General features: G+C 38.1%; 1 protein-coding gene across 1 annotated transcript in view; it reads left to right on the top strand.

Moving 5' to 3' along the window:
• Itsn2 (intersectin 2) overlaps positions 1–23,770 on the top strand; it is a 119,770-nt gene that overhangs the window by 32,305 nt on the left and 63,695 nt on the right. The window contains 17 exon segments of the mRNA XM_042054558.1: positions 1,540–1,571; positions 1,573–1,604; positions 4,419–4,582; positions 6,126–6,311; positions 6,314–6,330; positions 6,463–6,561; positions 7,249–7,317; positions 7,319–7,383; positions 8,827–8,903; positions 9,445–9,583; positions 9,971–9,989; positions 9,992–10,058; positions 11,091–11,431; positions 12,168–12,317; positions 14,319–14,459; positions 15,508–15,595; positions 18,442–18,581. Of these exon segments, the coding sequence (XP_041910492.1) occupies positions 1,540–1,571; positions 1,573–1,604; positions 4,419–4,582; positions 6,126–6,311; positions 6,314–6,330; positions 6,463–6,561; positions 7,249–7,317; positions 7,319–7,383; positions 8,827–8,903; positions 9,445–9,583; positions 9,971–9,989; positions 9,992–10,058; positions 11,091–11,431; positions 12,168–12,317; positions 14,319–14,459; positions 15,508–15,595; positions 18,442–18,581 (1,826 nt within the window).

The raw sequence follows: 23,770 nt of genomic DNA on the forward strand, positions 1-23,770 counted from the left end.
ATACTGTTTCAAGAAGTTTCTTCTTTCTTTTTTAATTTATTTTTATTTACATTCACTGGTGTTTTACCTACATGTATGTCTGTGGAGATATGAGAGACTCTGGAACTGGAGTTGCAGACAGGTGTGAGCTGCCAGGTGGGTGCTGGGAATTGAGCCCAGTCATTCGTGGAAAGAGCAGCCCGTGCTCTTAACCACTAAGTATCTCTCCAGCCCCCTTAATTTATTTCTTAGATAATATTTGTCCAGTATAATTTAAATATTAATTGTTGATGTTAGCACTTGTTTTGTAAACGACCACAAGACAAAAAAGGTGATGGATTTGGGAATGTCTTTCCTTCCTTCCCTAGCAATTTGAAACTTTTCACCTGTGTGCCCTGTGTCTTAGTGCTTACCGTATAACAACTGGTTACAGGAAGGACTCCTATACTGCTTGTGGGCTTTGTACTATGCATTACTGCATTTCACCTCCACAGCACCCCTGTGAGGCAGCTTACTGTGTGTGTCTGTATTCACACAGGGTAAAGTCTTGACCGAGACATGAGGTGGAAGCTTGCTTAAGGCTATCAAGATGTCTACTGCTGATAGCTTTTAGGTCTGACTTTAGAATCCATCCTCCTATTCATTATATTCCTGCTATATTGTAGCTGCTGTCAGAGTCTGATTACTCTGCTTACAAGTTTAATATTGACAGCACCACTCATGGCTGCTAGATTCCTGAATCAGACTTTATCACTAGCAGCACAGCTAGCAGTGTGCACATGGCTGTGTTTCTGTTGGTTTTCCTTGTTCCCTGAGCCTGACAAGGATGATCCAGAGTGTTGGAAATTACCCTGCATGCTGTGAGAGCTTCAGGAGAGCACCGAGCTTGAAAAGCCAATCATCCCAAAGCAAGTTTGTTCCTTATTCTAGTGGGAGACATTATCACTTCATTTCTTCAAGACTTTCCACTTACAAAACTCCTGATGAAGGAATATGCTTTTGTATATGTGTTGCTCTTGTTGGTTAATGAATAAAGCTGCTTTCGCCGATGGCAGGGCAGAATAGAGCAGGCTAGAGGGCCAGTGGAAAAAGAGTAGCCGGAGTCAGGGAGACTCCATGTAGATGCGTAAGGAGACACACCCTAGACCTTACCCAGTCTGTGCAGCTGGGAACCAACAAACAGCCTCCTTCTACAAACTCCTTTCTGAAACCCAAACAAAGAGGAATTGGGTGTTGTGTTATTGTTCTGTACAGCAAGCAGACATCCAAGAATGGGGAAGCTCATGGAGGAATGGTTTCACTAGCACTTGATAGTTTTAATTATAGCACCTTTTGGATGAAAAATCAAAGATGAATAATATACTGTTTCTTCACTAATTAATAGAATGTTAGTGGTGACTTGTATGGTTCTAAAGTACAGATAACTGTATGTACACTTTTAACTCCAATAGTCTTTAATGATTGGAGTTAAGTCATCATCATTGCAGCTGTGGTTATTGTTAAGTATTAGGAGAATTCCACTTACAATGTATCATTGGCTCTTGTGTTCTGTACTTTCAGGTGATCAGGCCCGTACTTTTTTCCTACAGTCCAGGTCTACCGGCCCAGGTTTTAGCTGAAATATGGTAAGATGCTTTCTTTATAATGCACTTAAGTTTTCTGACAGGCTGTTGTTGTTTTCACTACTATGGTGTTAACATCAGATTGCTTCATATTTGTGCTCTATTATTAAATAAGAATATTTCTTTAGCTCTTTGAGAAACTAAATTTACACTGAATAAATGATTGAAAAATCACTTGAAGGTTTTGTTCTATAGGAAAAATTCTAATTCCATTAGAATTCAAGAAAGAATATATGAATTATCATTGAAAACTATTTCTGTCAATTTGACAATCTTTAATTCCTAGTTTTGTTACCTTCGTTGAGTTTCACTTATTTTTATCATCTGTAAAACCCCAAAGTAGTCATCCCTTTCTTTGCTTCTACTTAAAAAAATATTCGAGAGGAGCTCCTGAGATGTTTGGTGGCTAAGGGCACTCTGGTCTTGCAGAGGACCTGGGTTCAATTCCCAGCACCCACCTGGCAGCTCACAACCATCTGTAACTCCAGTTTCTAGGGGATCTGACATTCTTTTCTGATGTCTGTGGATACAAGTCACACATGTTGTGCATACACCCACAAGTAGGCATATACACTCAAACACATGAAGAAATAATAATTAAAAAATAATTTTAAAGTATCTGGGGTTGTGTTTTTTAAAATGTATTTATAATAAATAAGATCTTCTACCTCTACTTATTACTTATGGACATTTGTGCATTTAACAAATGGTTAGTCACAAACATGTTTTCAATTATTTGAACAAGTGAATAAGTAAACTTAGAATTTACATATCTGCATAAAACACACATACTGTGTTGACTTGGGTGTCCTAAAACTCACTCTTAGGCCAGGCTGGCCTCAAACTTGGACAAGTTCTTTTACCTCTGTTTCAATAATGGCTGGTATTTCAGGGGTAGTGCTCTTCTTCCTGGCTTAGAATTAGAGTATTCTTAAATGATTAGTTTCTGTCTACATGTTAGATATCCTCTGCAAACTATAGATTCGTATAATCTGTGAGCATTTTTTTAGTTACTGTCTCTGGCTAATATTTCTTTTTTTTTCAAAGAATATTTTTATTGATATTTATTGAGCTCTACATTTTTCTCTGCTCCCCTCCCTGCCTCTCCCTTCCCCCCTTCAACCCTCCCCCCAGTCCCCCTGCTCCCAATGTACTCAGGAGATCTTGTCTTTTTCTATTTTCTACTTCCCATGTAGATTAGATCTATGTAAGTCTCAGTGTCCTCATTGTTGTCTAAGTTCTCTGGGATTATGGTTCGTAGGCTGGCTTTCTTTGCTTTATGTTTAAAACCACCTATGAGTGAGTACATGTGATAACTGTCTTTCTGGGTCTGGGTTACCTCACTCAAAATAATGTTTTCTAGTTCCATTTTCCTGAAAAGTTCAAGATGTTGTTATTTTTTTCTGCTGTGTTGTACTCCATTGTGTAAATGTACCACATTTTTCTTATCCATTCTTCAGTTGAGGGGCATTTAGGTTGTTTTCAGGTTCTGGCTATGACAAACAATGCTGCTATGAACATAGTTGAGCACATGTCCTTGTGGCATGATTGAGCATCCTTTGGATATATACCCAAAAGTGGTATTCCTGGGTCTTGAGGAAGGTTGTTTCCTAATTTTCTGAGAAATCACCACACTGACATCCAAGGGGGCTGTACCAGCTTGCATTCCTGCCAGCAATGCAGAAGTGTTCCCTTTTCCCCACAACCTCTCCAGCATAAGTTGTCATCAGTGATTTTGATCTTGGCCATTCTTATAGGTGTAAGATGGAATCTCAGAGTTGTTTTGATTTGCATTTCTCTGATGACTAAGGATGTTGAACATTTCCTTAAGTGTCTTTCATCCATTTTAGATTCCTCTGTTGAGAGTTCTCTGTTTAGGTCTGTACTCCATTTTTTTTTATTGGATTATGTGTTCTTTTGGTGTTCAATTTCTTGAGTTTTTTGTATATTTTGGAGATCAGACCTCAGTCTGATGTGGGGTTGGAGAAGATCTTTTCCCATTCTGTAGGCTGTTGTTTTGTCTTGTTGACCGTGTTCTTTGCTTTACAGAAGCTTTTTTTTTTTCAGGAGATCCCATTTATTAATTATTTCTCTCAGTGTCTGTGCTGCTGGGGTTCTATTTAGGAAGTGGTTCCGTGTGCCAACGCGTTCAAGTGTACTTCCCACTTTCTTTTCTGTAAGGTTCAGTGTGACTGGCTTTATGTTGAGGTCTTTGATCATTTGGACTTGAATTTTATGCATGGTGATAGATATGGGTTTATTTTTATTCTTCTACATGTTGATATTCTTTTATGCCAGCACCACTTGTTAAATATGCTTTCTTTTTTCCACTTGATATTTTTTGCTTCTTTGTCAAAAATCAGGTGTTCGAAGATGTGTGGATTGATATCTGGGTCTTCTATTTGGTTCCATTGGTCCTCCTGTCTATTCTTATGCCAATACCAGGCTGTTTTCAGTATTGTAGCTCTGTAGTAGAGTTTGAAGTCAGGGATTGTGATGCCTCCAGAAGTTCTTTTATTGCACAGGATTGTTTTGGCTATCCTGTGTTTTTTGCTTTTCCATATGAAGTTGAGTACTGTTCTTTCGAGGTCTTTGAAGAATTTTGCTGGGATTTTGATGGGCATTGCGTTGACTCTGTCTGACTAGTATCTCTTACTGTGCAGGTTTTCTATTATTCATATATATATGTATGCCTAACTAAGTGCTGGTCTACATGTGAGTGCTTTATCATTGTTTTTATTTTCTCAACCTCAGCAGTAATTTTGTTTCCTCATTGCCACCCCATGTATTGATGTACTCCCCTCATTCTCCTTTCAGGGCCTTATCAGATCTGAACAAGGATGGGAAGATGGATCAGCAGGAGTTCTCCATAGCTATGAAACTCATCAAACTAAAGCTTCAAGGCCAGCAGTTGCCTGTAGTTCTCCCTCCTATCATGAAACAGCCCCCTATGTTCTCTCCGCTGATCTCCGCTCGTTTTGGTATGTATGCATTCATTTATCAGCTTTATTTATTGTTAAGCTTGATTCTTTGGTGATCAGGAAAGGATTTATTAGCACAAAATGACAATTATCAGACTTCTAACTTAAGCTTCATACCTTTAAGAGAAGAGATCTTAATTAATAGCTAAGTGTCCATGTCTGGTTTTGCCAGAATCTTCTGTCACAACTCCTAGTTGTGATATAAATGATCTGCCTCCTTAGTTAAAACAGACTCAAAGTACTATTCCTAATTATTTTCTTCTATCTCCCTGGAAGGGGAAAGCAGGATGCTAAGTGTTAGAAGCTGCAGAAGGGAGGTGATGGGGACAGGGTGTCAAGGAGAAATAGTCAGTGGGTACAAAATTACGGTTACAGACAGTAAATTCTGGTGTTCTGCTGTATGGTAGGGTGACTACAATCAACAGCTTTGCATTGTGTATTCCAAAGCACCTAGGAGAGAAGTTTCTGAATGTTTTTAACATGGATAAATAACAAATGCTTGAGGTGTTAGATGTGCTAACTACCCTGGTTTGGTTAGCATATATGTATCCATGTATCAGAATACCACACTGTACCTCAGAAATAGGTACAGAGTGTGTCCTTAATAGTAAATAAATAAAACAAGATGATTGAATAAATTTAAACTCACCTGAAGGGGTTTAATTTGTGTGGTAATTTAAAATCACAAATGTGTAGAATTTCTTTAATTTAAAGATTAATTAGTCAGATAAATTGAGGCCAAAAAGTTGCAGACTTTTTCCTAATTAATTTATACACTCTTCAGAAATTACTGGTTAATATGCTTTCCATATAATTTTGACTAGTCAATTTATTAATTATATGTGAAAAGCACTCATTTTGAATGAATATTCAATAAGGTATTTTTGTGTTAAGAAATACATTCCTTTACACCAGATATTAGATTTTAAAACAGTGTATTATTCCACTCTTGTACTCAACTGTAGCAATAAACACCAAACCACCGGGTGGCCACATTGTCGTAGTGTCCCACAGTTAAGAAAATAAGTTGTCACTTTTTAAAAAGATTTGTCTTTAATTTATAGATATATAACTTAGAAAAAAGTGAAATATGTGGCATGTTTGCCAATAATACATATATATAAACATGTCTACCACTAACTAGAACCTGTTTTGTCTGAGAAATGAGCATGCGTAGTCTAGTAATGTGGCAGCACTAGATCTGTTTCCTTACACAGAAAACCATACGGTCAGATAACATTTTAGCTTTGAGATAGTGTTTTTAGTTGACAATGATTGCTTTGTCTTGGTGGTAATGGGAAAAAAAGTCAAGCGATGTCTGGGCTCGCTTGTAGCTCATACATGGCAGATGATTGACACTTGGAGCAGTAGAATATCTCCTTCACCTCAGGTTCAAAACTGCTTTAAGGAGTATTTTAAGGATGTTTTGCCCATGGTGTTTCTACAAACATTGGGGCTGCTTCTTGTGCTGTAACTTGTTTTTTGGCGTGTATTTTATAGTTGACTTGGTACCATTAGAAAATGTGTTCTCTTTTGTCTTTAGGGATGGGAAGCATGCCCAATCTGTCCATTCCTCAGCCATTGCCTCCAGTTGCACCTATAACAACACCCTTGTCTTCTGCAACTTCAGGGACCAGTATTCCTCCCTTAATGATGCCTGCTCCCCTAGTGCCTTCCGTTAGTACATCATCATTACCAAATGGAACCGCCAGTCTCATTCAGCCTTTACCATTCCTTACTCTTCTCAAGTAAGGTGTCTAGTGGAGTCAGACATGGAAGGAAGACGCTGTTATATTTGTTTGTTTAGAGACTTCCTTCTTTGTGGAATTGCCTAGTACAGATCTTGTTCCCTTTTATCCTCTCTCCTTTCCTCCCCCCAGCATTGCCTCATGCAATCATCGTACAGTTTGATGATGGGAGGATTTGGTGGTGCTAGTATCCAGAAGGCCCAGTCTCTGATTGATTTAGGATCTAGTTAGGTATGAATATTTAACACATATAACTTTGTCTACTTTCAATGTGGGTTTTTATTTAATAAGCCCTGGACTTATCTAGGTTGTTCTTTGTAATGGACAAGTATAAATACTTAGATAAGCTTTAGTTCTCTTTTGTTGCTGATTTTCTTGTTTTTGGGGGAGGGTCTCACTGTCCTGGAACTCACTCTGTAGACCAGGCTGGCCTCAAACTCGAGATCCGCCTGTCTCTGCCTCCCAAGTGCTGGCACTAAAGGTGTGTATTACCACACCTAGCTGAGGTGTGATTTTAAAATTTTAGAAAACACAAGTATCATTTATTACTTGGCCATAGAAGTCATCATAGTTCTTTTCAAAACAGTTGCAAAGAGTTACGTTTCACCAGAAAAAAATATTGCCTTGTGGCTTAATCATTGATTTTTGTGACCTTATTCTTTCTTTAACATCACTGAGCCATAGTTTAACAGAGTAACAAATGCAGACAATAAATCTTTTAAGTGTGTTTGAAAAGATAAGAAATGCCATTTGAAATGACCCTGGACAGTAAGATGTTTGGAATTATTAGGTTCTTAATAGATGGAGTTGTATGTGTCTGTTGCCATTATATTGTATAAGGAATGATTCTTAATGTCTTTGTCTTAATTAAATGTATTTTATTTGGTAACTTAAAATTTTAAATACATTTCATTATAGCTCAACCTTCCTCCAACTGCTTCCCTCTCAGGGAACTCGCCCAAGACTGGGACCTCCGAGTGGGCAGTTCCCTCAGCCTTCAAGATTAAAGTATCGGCAAAAATTTAATAGTCTAGACAAAAGCATGAGTGGATACTCTCAGGTAACTGGATTATAGTGGGTTATGAGACCATTAGTCTTCTGTGTAAACTTCTTTTGAAAAAACTGTTATTTGAATCTGTGCTTTGTCTTACCTAAAGTTCTAACATTCAGGACATTCAGAAGGCATTTCATACATAAGAATAGTGTACATGTACAATTATTGAAAGATGATTAAACTTGATTGCTTTCTTCACATTCTTATGCCAAGTTATGTACAAAGGTGTACATCCCACTTTTGGAAAAGAATTTCTCGGGAAGATCAGACTTCATCTTGTAGCCTCTGAAGTGAATGAAAACCCCAAACTACAGGGTGTGGTGGTGGTTTGCAATCTAGCCTTAGATCTCTTTGAGAGAAAGTACATTTTCTCTGCTTGCCCTTTTCATTGCTTGCTCTGTTGTGCTCTAACTCAAATGTGTCTGAAGTTCAGTTTAGCATATTCTATAGATTGACAGAGGATGAAGACGTGGTGATTCCTGGGCACTTATGACAATGGGCAAGGTGTGCCACCTCTGGGTATCACACTCCCTCTTCTTCTCAGCACTAATTCCTCCCGTCAGACAACGTAAATGATGATAAAGGAAAGAGGGTTGGGAAAGAATGCAGTTACTGTTGGAGTCATGGCTGGGCGATAATGCAATTCATAGAAAAAGGGAGCATTTTGGGAGAGGAACATGATGGGAACAGAGAAGTTTTAGACATACGTTTTTTTTTTTTTTTTTTGAGATACCTGTGAAACACACTTGTAGGATTTTGGTTGGGTTTTTGGAATATAAATATAGAGGTGAAGTTTGGGCTGTGGATGTGCATGTAGGGCTCATCAGTCTTTAGATGCTTCTTGAAAACAGAGAAGAGTGTTCAGGAGTCCTGGGAGCAATGACAGCCCTTGTAGACCATGTAGTAGGAGGAGAGACAGGGAAGACTAAGGGACAAAGGAAAGAGCATGCAGGGAGAGAGGTGTGTGGGAGATCAAGGCTGGAGAGTCCACCTCCACGCTGGTGGCTTGACCCTGCTCTCAGAGCTGTGAGTAGCACTGCCTCGCTAGAGGAGCGTGGAGGAGCACTCCATCCTCACTAATTCTACACTCTGAACTGCTTGGAGCAGGACTGGGTTTTTGATTACTATGGAACACTCAATACCTGGCCCCGGCACAAACATTTTCACAGTAAACGTTCCAGGAAAGCAGCAACACTTTTTGCATGACTTAAAAGAGACTGAAGGGGGCTGGAGAGATGGCTCAGAGGTTAAGAGCATTGCCTGCTCTTCCAAAGGTCCTGAGTTCAATTCCCAGCAACCACATGGTGGCTCACCAACCATCTGTAATGGGGTCTGGTGCCCTCTTCTGGCCTGCAGGCATACACACATATACAGAATATTGTATACATAATAAATAAATAAGTATTTTTAAAAGACTGAAGAAGTCTCTATGGTTTTCTCTCTCAATCAGGTTTTTCAACTAGAAATGCCCTTCTTCAGTCAAATCTGTCCCAAACTCAGGCTGGCTACCATTTGGTGAGTCTGCCCATTAAACGATTTCAGCTATAGATTGTCCATTATCAGAAATCCCTCCAGAAGGTTGCTTTGGAAAAAACAAATAGAAAACTAATCATTTCCATTGGAATTTGTGACTCAAGCATGTTCCATAAAAGGTGGGAATTGGAAAGTTTAATATTCACTTGGAACACATATGTTCTAGAGACTGAACCTTTATTTTATAAGTGATACTGTAAGTTTTTATATAATGGCTTTTGTTGCAATCCAGAGATCATTTCATTTTTAATTTTAGTGAATTGAACATGAAATATGATAAACCACCTTCTCAGAATGGGCAACTGTCATAATGAGTCAGTGTCTTCCCTCTCTTTTGGGGGCTATGAAAATTAAGGGTGAAAATTGACTCATTTTTCTGTATATGTTTATATTTCACTAAAATATATTAACCTAGCATTTACATTGTCATTATTATTACTCATGAAAATAAAAGCTATACTCTTAAGTTAGTCAGTTAAATTCTCTTAGTGGCCTTGGTAAATTGTGACTATTCACCTTTCCTGTAGGAGTCCTGGCTGACATTGACGGTGATGGACAGTTGAAAGCTGAGGAGTTATCCTGGCAATGCACCTCAACTGATATGGCCAAAGCTGGACAGCCGCTACCCCTGACTTTACCTCCTGAGCTTGTCCCTCCATCTTTCAGGTCAGTGTCTCTGCAGCCGCAGAGCTGTGGTTTCAGAGTTTGTTGAAGCCTGTGGCTTTAGTTTAGAGGAGACTAAATATTACTCTATCCTTGATTTTCATGCTCCATGAGTCATGTTGGAAAAGCATAGATAACAGGAGTTGCTTTCACCATGGTGGAGAGAAGGAAAACTCATCAGTTTAACTGAAAAGATTAAGAAAAACTTGCTCAATATAGCAGAAAGCTGAATTTATATTTTGTACATATAACTAAAGTCATACTGCAGTTTTAAATAGCCTTAGTCCTGTGTTTTAAGTATTAAGTTCTTTTCATTGTTAGTAGCCTGTATTTTTTTAGTCTGAAAATTTTTAGACTGTGTGATGCTTTTTGTTGTTTTGTTTTTCTTAGAGGGGGGAAGCAAATTGATTTCCATTAATGGAACTCTTGCCTTCGTATCAGAAAACACAAGAAGAAGAACCACAGAAGAAATTGCCAGGTGTCTATCTTACACTTTTAATTAATTATTTTTAAAATTAAAGTGATCGTATTTACCTTTAAATTTTATTTTGAAGTACAAAATTTTATTTTGAAGTATTCAGTGTTATATACCTAAAAATTATGTTATATAAAAAAATTACAAGGTGAAAATTTGTGTCTATGTGTGTGTGTGCATTACTGGGACTGAATCCATGGACTTAAGTAAACTGACCAAACATTTATATCACTGAACAATAATACCAGTTCATTGGAATGTTTTTAATTATTATTTATTTTAACAAAGAGTAAAACTGAAAATGACGAAGGAATAAGGGAGAATGTATATATTTGGAAAATTAGGGAAATGAAATCAGATCAGGCTCTGTAATGAAATCTTTAGCTTTGAAAATAGGCTTAACTATTCATTGAAAGAGTATATACATAATTATTTTAAATTATTAAAAAGTTAGTGAAAAGACTGGGGGTTATAGTTCAATAATAGAATGTTTGGCCAGCTGAAGCAAGACCTTGAATTTGATCTCCAGCACTGCAAAACAAACCAAACATGAAAACTACCTTCTTCAAAAGTTCATGTCATACAGCAGATAATACACAACCTTGGTTATTTGAAGAAGGTACTGAGAAAAGGTAAACCAATATTTTTATTTGCATGGATAGTCAAAGTATATTTGAATAGATTCAAACATAGAAAATTGTGGGTTTTTGAATTAATGTTTTTTTTATATATTTATTTATTTATTTATTATGTATACAATATTCTGTCTCTGTGTATGCTTGAAGGCCAGAAGAGGGCACCAGACCGCTTCTAGATGGTTGTGAGCCACCATGTGGTTGCCGGGAATTGAACTCAGGACCTTTGGAAGAGCAGGCAATGCTCTTAACCTCTGAGGCCCATCTCTCCAGCCCTTGAATTATGTTTTTACAGGAAGTAATTCTTTCCTATTTACATTTAGATAAAAGTATCCTTGGGAGAACTAGCCAGAGAATAAGAGCACTCAACAGCTACTAGGCCAGAGTGTTTTGGAACTAGATAAGAGATTCTGTAGACTGTGGAAGAAAGCAATGTACACGCTCTCCTTCCTTCTTTCCTCTTCCTCCCCTTTGAGGTTACTTTTGAAGGATAAACGGAAAGCCAACTATGAACGAGGAAACATGGAACTGGAGAAGCGACGCCAAGCCTTGATGGAGCAGCAGCAGAGGGAGGCTGAGCGAAAAGCCCAGAAGGAAAAGGAAGAGTGGGAGCGAAACCAGAGAGAATTACAAGAACAAGAATGGAAGAAACAACTGGAATTGGAAAAACGCTTGGAGAAGCAGAGAGAACTGGAGAGACAGCGGGAGGAAGAGAGGAGAAAGGAGCTAGAAAGACGAGAGGTCATTTCGAGTTCTTTCCTAAGAAAGTCACTGGTTTAATGAGTGAGCACATGGCATTCCCTGAGACTATGCTGACCTTTCTGTTGTGACTTCCCCCTCTGTGTCATGCCACTCTATCCCTTTCCTTTCTATGCAAGGACTTTAAGGTTCGTGGAAACCTTACCCTGTGCAGGTGAGGCCCCAAGCAGAGGAGGACTGAGTGCCTAGCTCAGGCTGAGTGAAGAGCTACAGTGAATTTGACAGCAGGAGGTCTCTGGGTGCCTGCAGACTTAGGAGTCAGAATCAGTCTGAAGACTTGAGGCATAGGCAGATGAAGCTACACAGAGGAGTCCAGAAGCGGCCTAGTATTACAGAGGTGCCTAGAAACACTGGTTGTTTTTAATGGGCCAGGGATGGAACACAGTAAAATACAGTACTTTGAAGAATTGTAAATGGAATTATTTCTCTTCTTTATCAGAATAAAGGCATGATTATTTCTCTTGCTTTTTATACCATGAAGCCATCCGTTAGCTTATTAAAAGAAGAATGACTTAACAAAAAGATGACTCTGTGACGCAATGAAAAGTGATACATGAAAGCCATTTTTGTGGGTGTCTTAGGGCCTGTTGAGGAAACCAGATTTTCTTACCTGCCTTTAGGTATTATGGCCACTCAGTTCTAAAGAATGTCATCCCATGAGTTTTTTAATAGTGCAATTTTTTTAATTTAAAAATTAACAATAATTTGATATTTTTAGGCAGCAAAACAGGAGCTTGAAAGACAGCGTCGTCTAGAATGGGAAAGAATCCGCCGACAGGAACTTCTCAATCAAAAGAATAGAGAACAAGAAGAAATCGTCAGGCTGAACTCTAAAAAGAAGAGTCTCCATCTTGAGTTGGAAGCAGTGGTATGGCTAAAGTTTACATGGGTGTTATCTGAACAATGCTGACATTACCAGTCCAGGGTTTATGTAAATAAAAAGGATTCAGTTACTTAAAAGGAAAAGAAAAAAAGCTGCTTACCACATGATCTCTTTTACAATTTCTCTTAGTTTGAAAAACTAGTTTTTCACTGATAGTCACTCTACTTAACTGATGTTTGACATCAAATGTTAGAGGTCAAGTTCTTTGAAATGTAGGATGAGAAGATAGAAAGATCTAGAATCCCATGAGCCTAGCCTTGCTAGAATGTCAAGAGTCAGCATGATGAATGCTTACCTGTGCACTGGAACCAAATTTAGGTCTTCTGTACTAGTTGCTTAATACTTTTTTTGTTGGATTGAGTGGCATTGAAATAATTAAAAAAAAATAAAGTATTATGCTAGGCAGTGGTGACGTACACCTTAACCCCAGCATTTGGGAGGCAGAGGCAGGTGGATCTCTGTGAGTTTGAGGCCAGCCTGGTCTACAGGGCAAGTTCCAGGACAGCCAGGGCTACACAGAGAAACCCTGTGTTGCAAAAATTAATAATAACAACAACAACAACTAAATACATAAAACCATGATATTTTTAGTCAGAAGGTGTTATTTATGGTTCTAAATTACTTTGTATACAAACCACAGTTATTAATCATGTCACAGTATTACAACAGAGATTTTTAAAAATTTTTTATTTTTTTTTATTGAGCTGTATATTTTTTCCCCTTCTTTCTTCCCCTCTCCCCTTTTGCCCTCTCCCATGATCCCCATGCTCCCAATTTACTCAGGAGATTTTTACACCAGAGATCTTAAACCTTTAGCTTCTGTGTGCTATGTGTATATTAGAACCATCATCTTGATGGTGTATTTTTTTTAAAAAATGGGAGATTGGACTGACCAGATCAAGGCACTTGCTGCTGAGGTCAATCTCCGGGACCCATATAGTACAAAGAGAAAACTGACTCCCAGAAATTGTTCTCTGACCTCTGTGCACACCCACACCCACACAATAAATAAATATAAAATAATTTAACATAAGAAAAGACCTTAACATTGCCTGTTTTTCCTTTAACACAGTAACATGGGTCAGTGTCTGGAGAGGTTCAGTCTGTACTTATACATGTTAAAGATAAAATAAACTCTGGAGTCTATGCAACATGTTCCTTTTAGTGTGTATTTTTCAAATATAAGACATGTTATGCAGTCAGACTTTAATCAGTGATAACTCGGTTTTCCTCACCTCACTGTTTGACAGAACACCACAGGCTGGGAAGCCTGAACAGCAGACACCAGAGCTAGGGTTTGTGTCCTGGTGGGGCCTCACTCTGTCCTCACGTCCTTCTCTGTGACGGGCATTTCTGGTGCCTTTTCTGTCTGTTCTTCTTATAGTGACACTAGTTCTATTGGATTAGGACCCATTCCAAAGACCTTTTTTGACCCAATTGCCTCTTTAAAATATGTTTCTCTAAATATTAGATAACTTTTGCTTGGCAGTTCATCCTTATGACCCACCTCTCCCTTCATCTAAGACCTTATTGAAGAATGTTTGCTGTCTGTTTTTTCCTTCTCCAGGAAAGGAAGGTTACTCTTTCATAAGGAAAAGAATATTTGTGTAGAAGAAAAGGATTGAAACTCAAAAGTGTCCTCTGGACATTGTTTAACTAAAGGAGATTAGAAAATAACATTGAAGGTAGAAATAGAAGCCAGAGAACATTTGAAGAATAAATTAAATATACTTTGAGATTGTTATGGTAGTTATAAATACATAATTCAGAAAAAATTCAGTGTGTTATATTTGTGCTTTTTAACATAGCATGGGGGATCTTGCTCTCTGAGAATGATTTGCTTCTTGCTGATAACTCTTCATATAAATGAATGTAAAACGGATCCCACTGGATTGTAGACCAGACTGACAATGGATCTTAAGTGTCATGCATTTGATCTTCCTATAGATTTTTTTTACCATATATATGATTGTGATTTTCCTATAGAATGGAAAACATCAACAGATCTCAGGCAGACTTCAGGATGTCCGAATCAGAAAGCAAACACAAAAGACTGAGCTAGAAGTTTTGGATAAGCAGTGTGACCTGGAAATTATGGAAATCAAACAACTTCAACAAGAACTTCAGGTAGGTCCTTTGCAGCTGAATGGTCCATAAACACATGCAGTTATCAGCAGTTCTTCATAATAGATAGTTGCTTTGGGAGTCGTAAGCCCCTGACTTCTTGGCAGACCTATGATAGAAAAGATCAGAAAGTCCTAGAAAGGCTAGATGTGAGCTAGGTTCTGCTTAAATTTATACATAAATAAATAGGCATACTTTGAACTTTAATAAAAAAATCTTTTATCTGTTTAGTTCCTTTGCAGATCATGGCATTAGCACTGTCTGACACGGGTTTGCTCTGCCGCGTAAGCGGCATCTTCTTCCTGTGCTCGCACGTGGCGAGTGAGCAAGGCCAATAATCCCTCTAGTGTGGGGAGTCCTCACGGTTTGACCACTTCCCACAGCTGTGCGTCAGTCCTGGAATTATGACAGGACACCCATATTCACACCATATCATATGTTACAGTAAAGTTGTTACTATTAAGTTGAGGAAATTCTGATTTGAAGTTACTGTTTTTAGAACTGTGGTGAGAGGAGATTAAATGTCTCTCTCAGAGACCTGGTCCTTTGTTTGTGGAGTCTGGTTTATTTATTGCTACTTGAAAGTAGGGGCACTAGAAGTCTTCTCCACTGGAGAGGCCTCTCACATAGTGTTAAATACTGCAAGTGTGAATAATCGGTCTTCCCCTTGTCGCAGCAGAGCCCTTTCTCACATGGTTTAAAACTGCTTCCCTGTTTGATGGGTACTTGTGCATTACGGATGCGTGGCCTTGCTTACCTGTGTGGTCTGTGCAGAGAAGCCCTCACTCTGCCAGCTATTGTCCATTACAGTGCGGAAAAGTTCAGGTCTCTAGACACTCTCCAGTGGTGAAGGAATTCTTTATTACCTTTAAACTTCAGCTGGCCATTCATAAGCATTTGCCTAAGTATTTTCTTTTTATAGCCTATATAATTCTACACTACAATCTTGTATTTCTATTCTGAGTCTTAGAAGTTTTATCAGGTTTTAAATTTAAAGAAAAATTCTTAGACATTATATTGTTTTAATCAGATTCTAATTTTCTTTTTAAAGGAATATCAAAATAAGCTTATCTATCTGGTACCTGAAAAGCAACTACTAAATGAAAGAATTAAAAACATGCAGCTTAATAACACACCTGGTAAGTCTCTAAGTTTTGTTTTGTTTCCTTCCAGAATAATTGTTTTAATATAGTGTTATTTTAAAATGGCATTATTCCACCAAAATAATATTTTGCCTGTAAATTAAAAATTTTAAAATAATGTGAAGAATATTATCATAAGTTGTATTAGCTGCTCATCTTATAGCTGTGACCAGATCCCTGATGAGGTAGGAAGCTAAAGAGAGGAAGTAATCAGTGGGAAAGCGTGATCCTGTGTGGGAATAGTGTAGGGAAACTGCATGCAAAAGAGTGAAATTGGCCTTATTTTTTCCCATACATGAAAATAAATTGAAAATGAATTACAGGCCTAAGCTTGGGCATAGTAGCTCATGCCTGTCCCAAAACTTTGTAGATGGAGGCAGGAGGATTGTCGTGAATTTGAGACCAGTCTGGACTGCACAGCAAATTCCATGTCAGCCTGGACAAAAGAATGAGAACATGTCCCAAAACCAACAACAAAGATAGATTACAACCTAAATATAAAATACAAGCCATAAAACTTCTGAAAGAGGGCAAACAAAAGTACCTCGATATCCTTTGCAGTCATTTTTAATGTAATATTTTTATTCTTTGAGAATTTCATACAATGTATTTTGATCATATTTACTCCCTCTCCTCCCCTTAACTCCTCTCAGATCCACCCCACCTTTTTGTCTCACCTCCAACTTCATATCCTCTTTTTTTGTTTTAGCAGGATTTTTAAAAATTATTTAATTTATTTGTGTGTCTTCACATATGTCTTGGCAGTACATGTGTGCAGTGCTTGAGGTGACCAGAAGAGGGTACTGGGTCCACTAGAATTGAAGTTACAACTGTGGGATACCATGTGGGTGCTGGGAATCAGACCCCAAAGGTCTGGAAGAGCAGCCAGTGCTCTTAACTACTGAACCATCTCTCCAACCACATTAACGGGTTTTTTCTTATCACCAAAAATAGAAAAATGGAAATAGGAAATTTTCATAGAATTATTTTTTGATATTATCAAAAGCTCAAGAAATATGAAATAAGCCATTGTACATCAAACTGAAAGGATTCTGCATAGCCAGTGAAGTACCCAAGATGAAAAGGCAGTCCACAGACTGAGAGAAAATATCTGTGAATCATTTATCTGATAAGGGCTTGATATCCAAAATATATAAGGAATTGATACAACCTAATACCAAAAAACATCTCCAAAACAAAAAAAAAAAAAAAGAAAAATTCCATATGGCCCAACTTAAAAATGGGCAGAAAACTCGAATAAGCAATTCCCCAAAGAAGAGATAAAATGACCAGTAGGTATTTGAGAGGTGGTCACCATGGATAAACACTGAATTATCCCCCCAGACTGTCAGGATAGATGTTATCCAAAGGTGAAGAAATATGAGTTGGTAAGAGAGGAAAATCTGGCACACCATTGGTGAGAATATAAATCAGAAACTAGAAAGTAGTAAGGCAGATCCTTAAATCATTAAAAATTAAGCTACCATATGACCCACATCTGAGTGTAGATCCGAAAGAAATGAATCCCTGTCTCAAAGGGCTATGTCCACTTTTGTGTTTATGGTGGCTCCTGCACAAGAGCCAAGGGTGGAATCAGATGCCCATCAACAGGAAAGCAGGTAGAGAAAAAATGTGTGTGCATACACATATATACATACAAAATGGAATATTCTACCTTAAAAAAGAGGAAACAGTGCCAAATGTAACATTGTGAATAATCTGGAGGCTGTAGACTCAGTAAAATAAATCAGCAATGGAAATTTAAAAAAGTGCATGGTATCACATGTGAAATTTGAAAACGTTGAACTCAGAGAAATAGAGTAGAATGGTGCTTACCATAAAAATGGATTTTACCACAAAAAGGGATTAGGCATGTTAAAGCAGAATAGCCATAATGTAGACTACCATGCAGATGGAACTAGATCTACATGTCCTAATGATAAGATATATTGTTAAATTTAAAACAACTTAAGAGTGATGTGTGGCTCAGTAACAGAGTGCTTATCTAGCATGATGTGTTCAGTGTCCACTATTACCAAAATTTAAGAAAGTGAGAAAATAAATAAATGATATATGTATGTGTGTATGTATGTATGTTACAGAATGCTGTAGATAACATGATCCTGTCAAGTAGAAGTTGGATGAATGCACATGTAACTAAATACAAATGTTTAAAAGGAGAATGTAGGATTTCAGATAAAGGACAACTTAACTTTTTACTCTGTGTGTTTAATTTTATTCATATTCTATACTTGATTTCTATACTTTAAAATTACAAAATTTTGGAATATGTGTTTAGATAGTAATGTTACTATTTGATTGTAATGGAAATCACTATATTCAGACCTAGTTTCTGTATCCTTATGAAAATTTTTTTAAGTCTTGTACAGTGAAACTCTCCTCTTACCTTTTAAAATGTGTTATTAAATAATCCTGTTAATAATACTTATTGGGTCCTTTCTGTGAGTAGTCCTCTGTTCTTGAGATCGTCATGAGTAAGTACAAAGCTACTTTAGCAGCATATTCTGTTGACTGAGTACTTACTGTGACTTTATGCCATGGCTTTCTGCTCACCTCGTTAATAAGGTAGGTGGATTGTGCCTCTTGTGTCTGGTCAAACTCGTTTTCAAGTCCTGATCCTTTCAGTAGAGAACCAGTACTTATATCTGTTTCCTTTGAGGATCTTTATAAGGTATTACTTGGGGAATAAAAGGTATTGTCTCTTCTCCTCACCTATGTATCTTTGTATGCCCTTCGTATTTCTCTAGTTACATCACTGTGAGCAGACAGAAGTGACAGGAGCTGCTCCCAAATGTAAACTGACTTGATATTTTTTACTTCAGATTCAGGGATCAGTTTACTTCATAAAAAATCATCAGAGAAGGAAGAATTATGCCAAAGACTTAAAGAACAATTAGATGCTCTTGAAAAAGAAACTGCATCTAAGCTCTCAGAAATGGATACATTTAACAATCAACTGAAGGTATTTATCTTCTGTTATCTTCATGTCTCTGTAGCGGCTTCTTGTATCACATTTTCATAACTGACTATGTCATTTCATCTACTAGAATTATATTGTTTTTAATGTTCTCTAAAGTTTAGTAAATATTGTGTCATAAGACTAAATATTTTTTCAGAGTTTGGGTGCTATGTGCTCTTTTTATTGGCATCTATGCATTTCAAAAACAACTGCTTTTGTCAGTCCTTCAGAACCAAAGTCAGCAACATTCTAAAGCAGCAAACAGACTGGGCATGGTGGATCACACCTGTAAATCCCAGAAACTGGGGACTGACACAAAAGAATTAGAATTCAAGGTTGTTTCTCAGCAACTTAGAGAGCTTAAGAGCAGCCGGGCTACATGAGACTCTGTCTCAAAACAGGGAGGAGGGGTAAACATGGAAATTTCAAAATTGCTCTCGATAGATCCTCTTTAAACATACTAAATTCTTGTTTGTCGCTTTACGCTAATATAATTAACCTTTATGAAACAATAAAATACTTAGGGAAATCTAAAGAAGAATTCGATACTATAAACTTCACATAATTCATGATTCAATTGGTTTATTGTGGCGGAGCAGGTGCCCAGCAGACTGTGTTTTCTTTCGGGGCGGTGGTGATTGGATACTGGCACCATCTGCGTGGAGATAATAAGTGGCTGGCTGGTCACTGAAAGTGACTGGAATGCTGAAAACCCAGACTAATGGTATCCACTCAAACTGAGCAGTCTCAGTTCACCCTTTGCTAACTATGCATAAAGTTATGAAAGCACACAGTGTTATATAGTAATTCTTTAAGAAAGCTATTTCTTCATATGGTTTTTATCTTGTTGACTTATTTAGAGTAACATTAGCAACAACTATGGAATAAACAACATCATGGTGGCTCAGTTTAAGGACAGAAATGGAGGTGAATAATGCTGAGAGTGTCCTTTACATAAAGATATGTTCTTTAGAGAAATTAAAATGTGATGTCACTGATGGTCAGACAAGCCAGTCAAGTTATCTTCCTTAAATTATTTTTTGAAACTGTACATAGTTTAACTGGCCTCTTATCTGCCTTATCTTACAGTGTGGGAATATGGATGACTCTGTTCTTCAGTGCCTTTTGTCTCTGCTAAGCTGTCTCAACAACCTCTTCCTCTTACTTAAGGTTATTTTCTAATATCTAGCTTCCTTTTTTTTTTTAGTTACTTTACTGTTTTATTTTTATACTGTACTATTCTTTGCCTTTATCTGATTATCTTTGTTTGGAATAACATATACAATAAAACCTTTTTTTCTTTCTGTTTGCTCTAATATCCTTCTGCTGTCTAATTGCCTGTTTGAGTTTAATGTCAGAAATCAAGAAGGCTACCCACAGTGTCTTCCTTCATGAGGAATCCAGCTGGTTCCCTTACATTATCTCTGTGGATTGGGTTAACCAATGGGGTGGGTTGAGAGAAACAAAGGAGATGTGAGAGTAAATCAGCTATGTCCCTGGAAACCATTGCTCAAGTTTCGACTTCCTACAATCTAGGGCAGGGTCATGTCTTGTGTGTGCCTGATGCATCCTGATTTTTGCATAAGGAAAATTGTAAAGAACCAGTAATACGAGGGCATCATTACTTACCAGGCCTTGTGTTCTGACACACAACTGAGGTGTAAGTCATGGGCTTTGCCACTTCTATTACACATACTGTTCAAAATATTCAATGATGTCCTCCTTTAATGTAGTGTAAAGAGAGGTAATTTATATTAACCACTTCTCCACCCTTGTCGATTCTTATTACAATTTCTACTCAGTGCTAGAATATGTGGCAGTAAGGCAGTTTGTGTGTCCACAGTAGTCACACCTCAGCACTTGCTTTTGAAAAGGTAGGGCAGATTTCAAAAGTAGCAGTAGAAGGGTCCCAAGTATTGATCTATCTATAGGATTAGAACATGGCTGACCAGGTTATCTGGTCTTAGAACTTTTGCTACAGATTATATAGAAACGTAAGTGTGAGTTCTTCATTATGAAATGAGGTTCAGTACAGATTTGTGGACTGTACTCATTCATAGAGTACTGTCTGATTCTTCTGGTTAGCATTGGTTCTCTGCAGGCCAGCAGATTATTTTGTCTTGCTTTACTTTCTTCCTTCTGCTTCTTGAGTTCTAGTTTTCATTGTTTTTTGATACTTTGATCAGAGGACAATTTAGGACACCAAAGGAGTGTGAAGTGTGTAAGTCAGTGGATAGTAAACTTGAGTGTAGCTACAGAAAGCAAGAAAAGAAGCCTTTGTAGTGATGACCAGTAACTGAGGATTTCCACTGACTTCCCTCTGAGGACTTCACAGAAAGCACCGTTTCGGCCGAGTAATAAGCAGAAGCTGGATGCTGTGGATCAGCAATGGATGGGCATGAAGATTGTTAAATGTGTATGAGCAATTCTGAAGAGAGTAGGAAAGTGTGAGGATGAAGGGTATTACATGAAGGGACAAAGAAAAACTCAAAGGAGACAAGAAAAGGATGTGAGAGGAAGAGATGGAGGCTGTGTTTAAATACATATGATATTTGATAGAGCCCAGTCCCCAAAATAGTAGATTAAGAAAAAGATCCAGGGCTAAGGAAATGACTCAATGGGTTATATGTTTGCCCTGAAAAGGGCCTGTGTAAAAAAGCCACATTGTGGCACGCCCACCTGTAATTCCAGTGCTAGGGAGACTAGGTGGTAGGAGACCCTGTCTCAGAAAAATAAGGTGACAGCTGTATCAGCCGTGCTACAGAGAACAGGGCAGGCCCATGCCCCAGGAGTAGTCAGCCAACACAGACTGGATTCCATGGTTTTGTTTGCTTGTTTTCTTTCCTTTTAAAAGTGAAAGAGAATATGAAGTTGGGTGGGAAGGAAGGTGGGGGAGGAGTTGGGAAGAGTTGGGGGAGGCAGATGAAGCCAATCAAAATACATAATATGAAATTCTCAGAATAAGTAAAAAGATTATAATAAGGCAAAAAAAACAGTTGATAAAGACATCTGATATTGAACTCAGACCTACGAATACACACAACATACACACACATACACACACGAACACACATATGAACACACATACACATACTCACACCCTCCAAAAAAGGAAGAAGAAAAGAAAGAAAAAATCCAAAGCATAGATTAAAGGAATTCTTTTTAAAAAGAATACTTCTACAGATAGATGGGGGGCAAAAAATTCAGTGAGGAAAGGTACTTGCTACCATGCCTGATGACCCCAAATTCAACCCCTAGGACCTGTGTGGTGGATGAAGGAACTGGCTCTGACAAGACATTCTCTGATTTCTACATTACACACTGTGGCATGTGTGTGTGTGTGTGTGTATGTATGTATGTAATGTATGTATGTATGTGTGTATGTGTGTGTATGTGTATACATGTTTGCGCACACAAATTAAGTAAATAAATGTAATTGTTGAAGAAAGAATTCTTCCAATGTAACATGTGGGAAAGATTGGTGGCAATTCCAACCTGGTCTACAGAGCAAGTTCCAGGATAGCCAGGGCTGTTAGACAGAGAAATCCTGTCTTGAAAATAAAAACAAACAAAAAAAGATCAATGCAGTTACATTTGTTGTAGAAAAGTGGGAAGTTTGGAATATATTGGATCAGTACAAAGATTCTCCCTAGGTAGGTGAGAGCATGGAACAACCACTCCAGGTCAGAAAAAGACAGATGCAAGAGTTATACTAATTTTGAGATGGGAAGGACCAAGGGATTAATAGTCTGATGGGGTCTCAGTGAGGTTTTAGGAAAGAGAGTAGACAGAGGATCAGGAAATTTCAGGAAAGAGAAGTCAGCCTTAAGTAGATGCCTTGGTAAGGTGGGGGTGGTTGAGTATAAGCTTGGGAGAAGAAAATAATGTATTGAGCGATGTTAAATGCCTATTTCATTCTGGGTCATAAGTTTAATTGAAGACTACATCTAAGTATATGACTTTCCTCCATTAATGTAAAGCTGCTTAGATAAAGCCCAGATATGGCTAGTGAAATAGGCTCATGGCTTCATACAGGCTTGAGATTTTATCAGACATTGGCCGAGATGAAAGGGAAGGGGAGTTACAGATCTTAACATGAGAATTATGGTAAGGATAAACTCTGAAATAGGAACTGGATGAGAAACGATCATAGAGGAGGAGGGGCTGATTAAGAAAGAGAATGAGAAAGTTAGCAGAGTAGGGGGTCTCTGTGAAGCTGAGAAACCCTTTAAAGTACTGTACCAGGTATAAGAAAGGTTGAGAGCTTATGTGTAAAGAATAGGGTATTTGGTCAGTGATAGATGTTTTTGATGATAATAGAACCCAAGGTATACTAGTGGAAATGATCCATTAAAAAAGCATTTAGGCCGGGCGGTGGTGGCGCACGCCTTTAATCCCACACTCGGGAGGCAGAGGCAGGCGGATCTCTGAGTTCGAGGCCAGCCTGTCTACAACAGCTAGTTCCAGGACAGGCTCTAGAAACTACAGGGAAACCCTGTCTCGAAAAACCAAAAAAAAAAAAAAAAGCATTTAGAAGGTCTGATCTCGGAGTTAGGGTTTTTATTGGATCATCAATGCATAGGTCACATGTGAATAAATGAGAATCAGTGACCAGATGATCAATAGGTGACAGAAATTGCATGCATACACATACATGCAGACACAGGGTGAGCCCTCATGTGCTATGCAAATGCTTCTGTTGTTCTTATTCGGGAAAGAGATGCACAGAATCTCTAAAATACCTAGTGTGGTAAAAGCTACTGCTATTGACTCAGAATAGAAACTGGGGAAGTGATTTCCATAGAGGAAAAGCAGAATCCGCCAACACCAAAATTGTTAGTTGTACCCTCCAGGTGGATGTCAGGTATACCTTGGGAAGACAAGTACATAGCAGAAGTGTGGGCCTGAAGAACCGCTGCAAGGCATGGCGAAGGAACTGGCTTCGGACACAGAGCATCTTAAATATGTTTATGCTGTGGACTCCTCTCTAGATCTCATCTCACAATATTTTAAACGAGGGGCTGAGGGTGTAACTTAGGGTTAGAGCAGCTGCCTAGCATGCACTTAGCCCTAGGCCCAATCCCCAGTGTTGTATATGTATTTTAAATGTCATCAAATATAAAAGTTTAAGTATATGTGATTCTATGTTTATGAATTAAATAAGATATAGTGACAGATAATAACATTTTAAG

Source organism: Arvicola amphibius, chromosome 2 (assembly GCF_903992535.2).
Source record: "Arvicola amphibius chromosome 2, mArvAmp1.2, whole genome shotgun sequence".
Lineage (NCBI taxonomy): Eukaryota > Metazoa > Chordata > Mammalia > Rodentia > Cricetidae > Arvicola > Arvicola amphibius.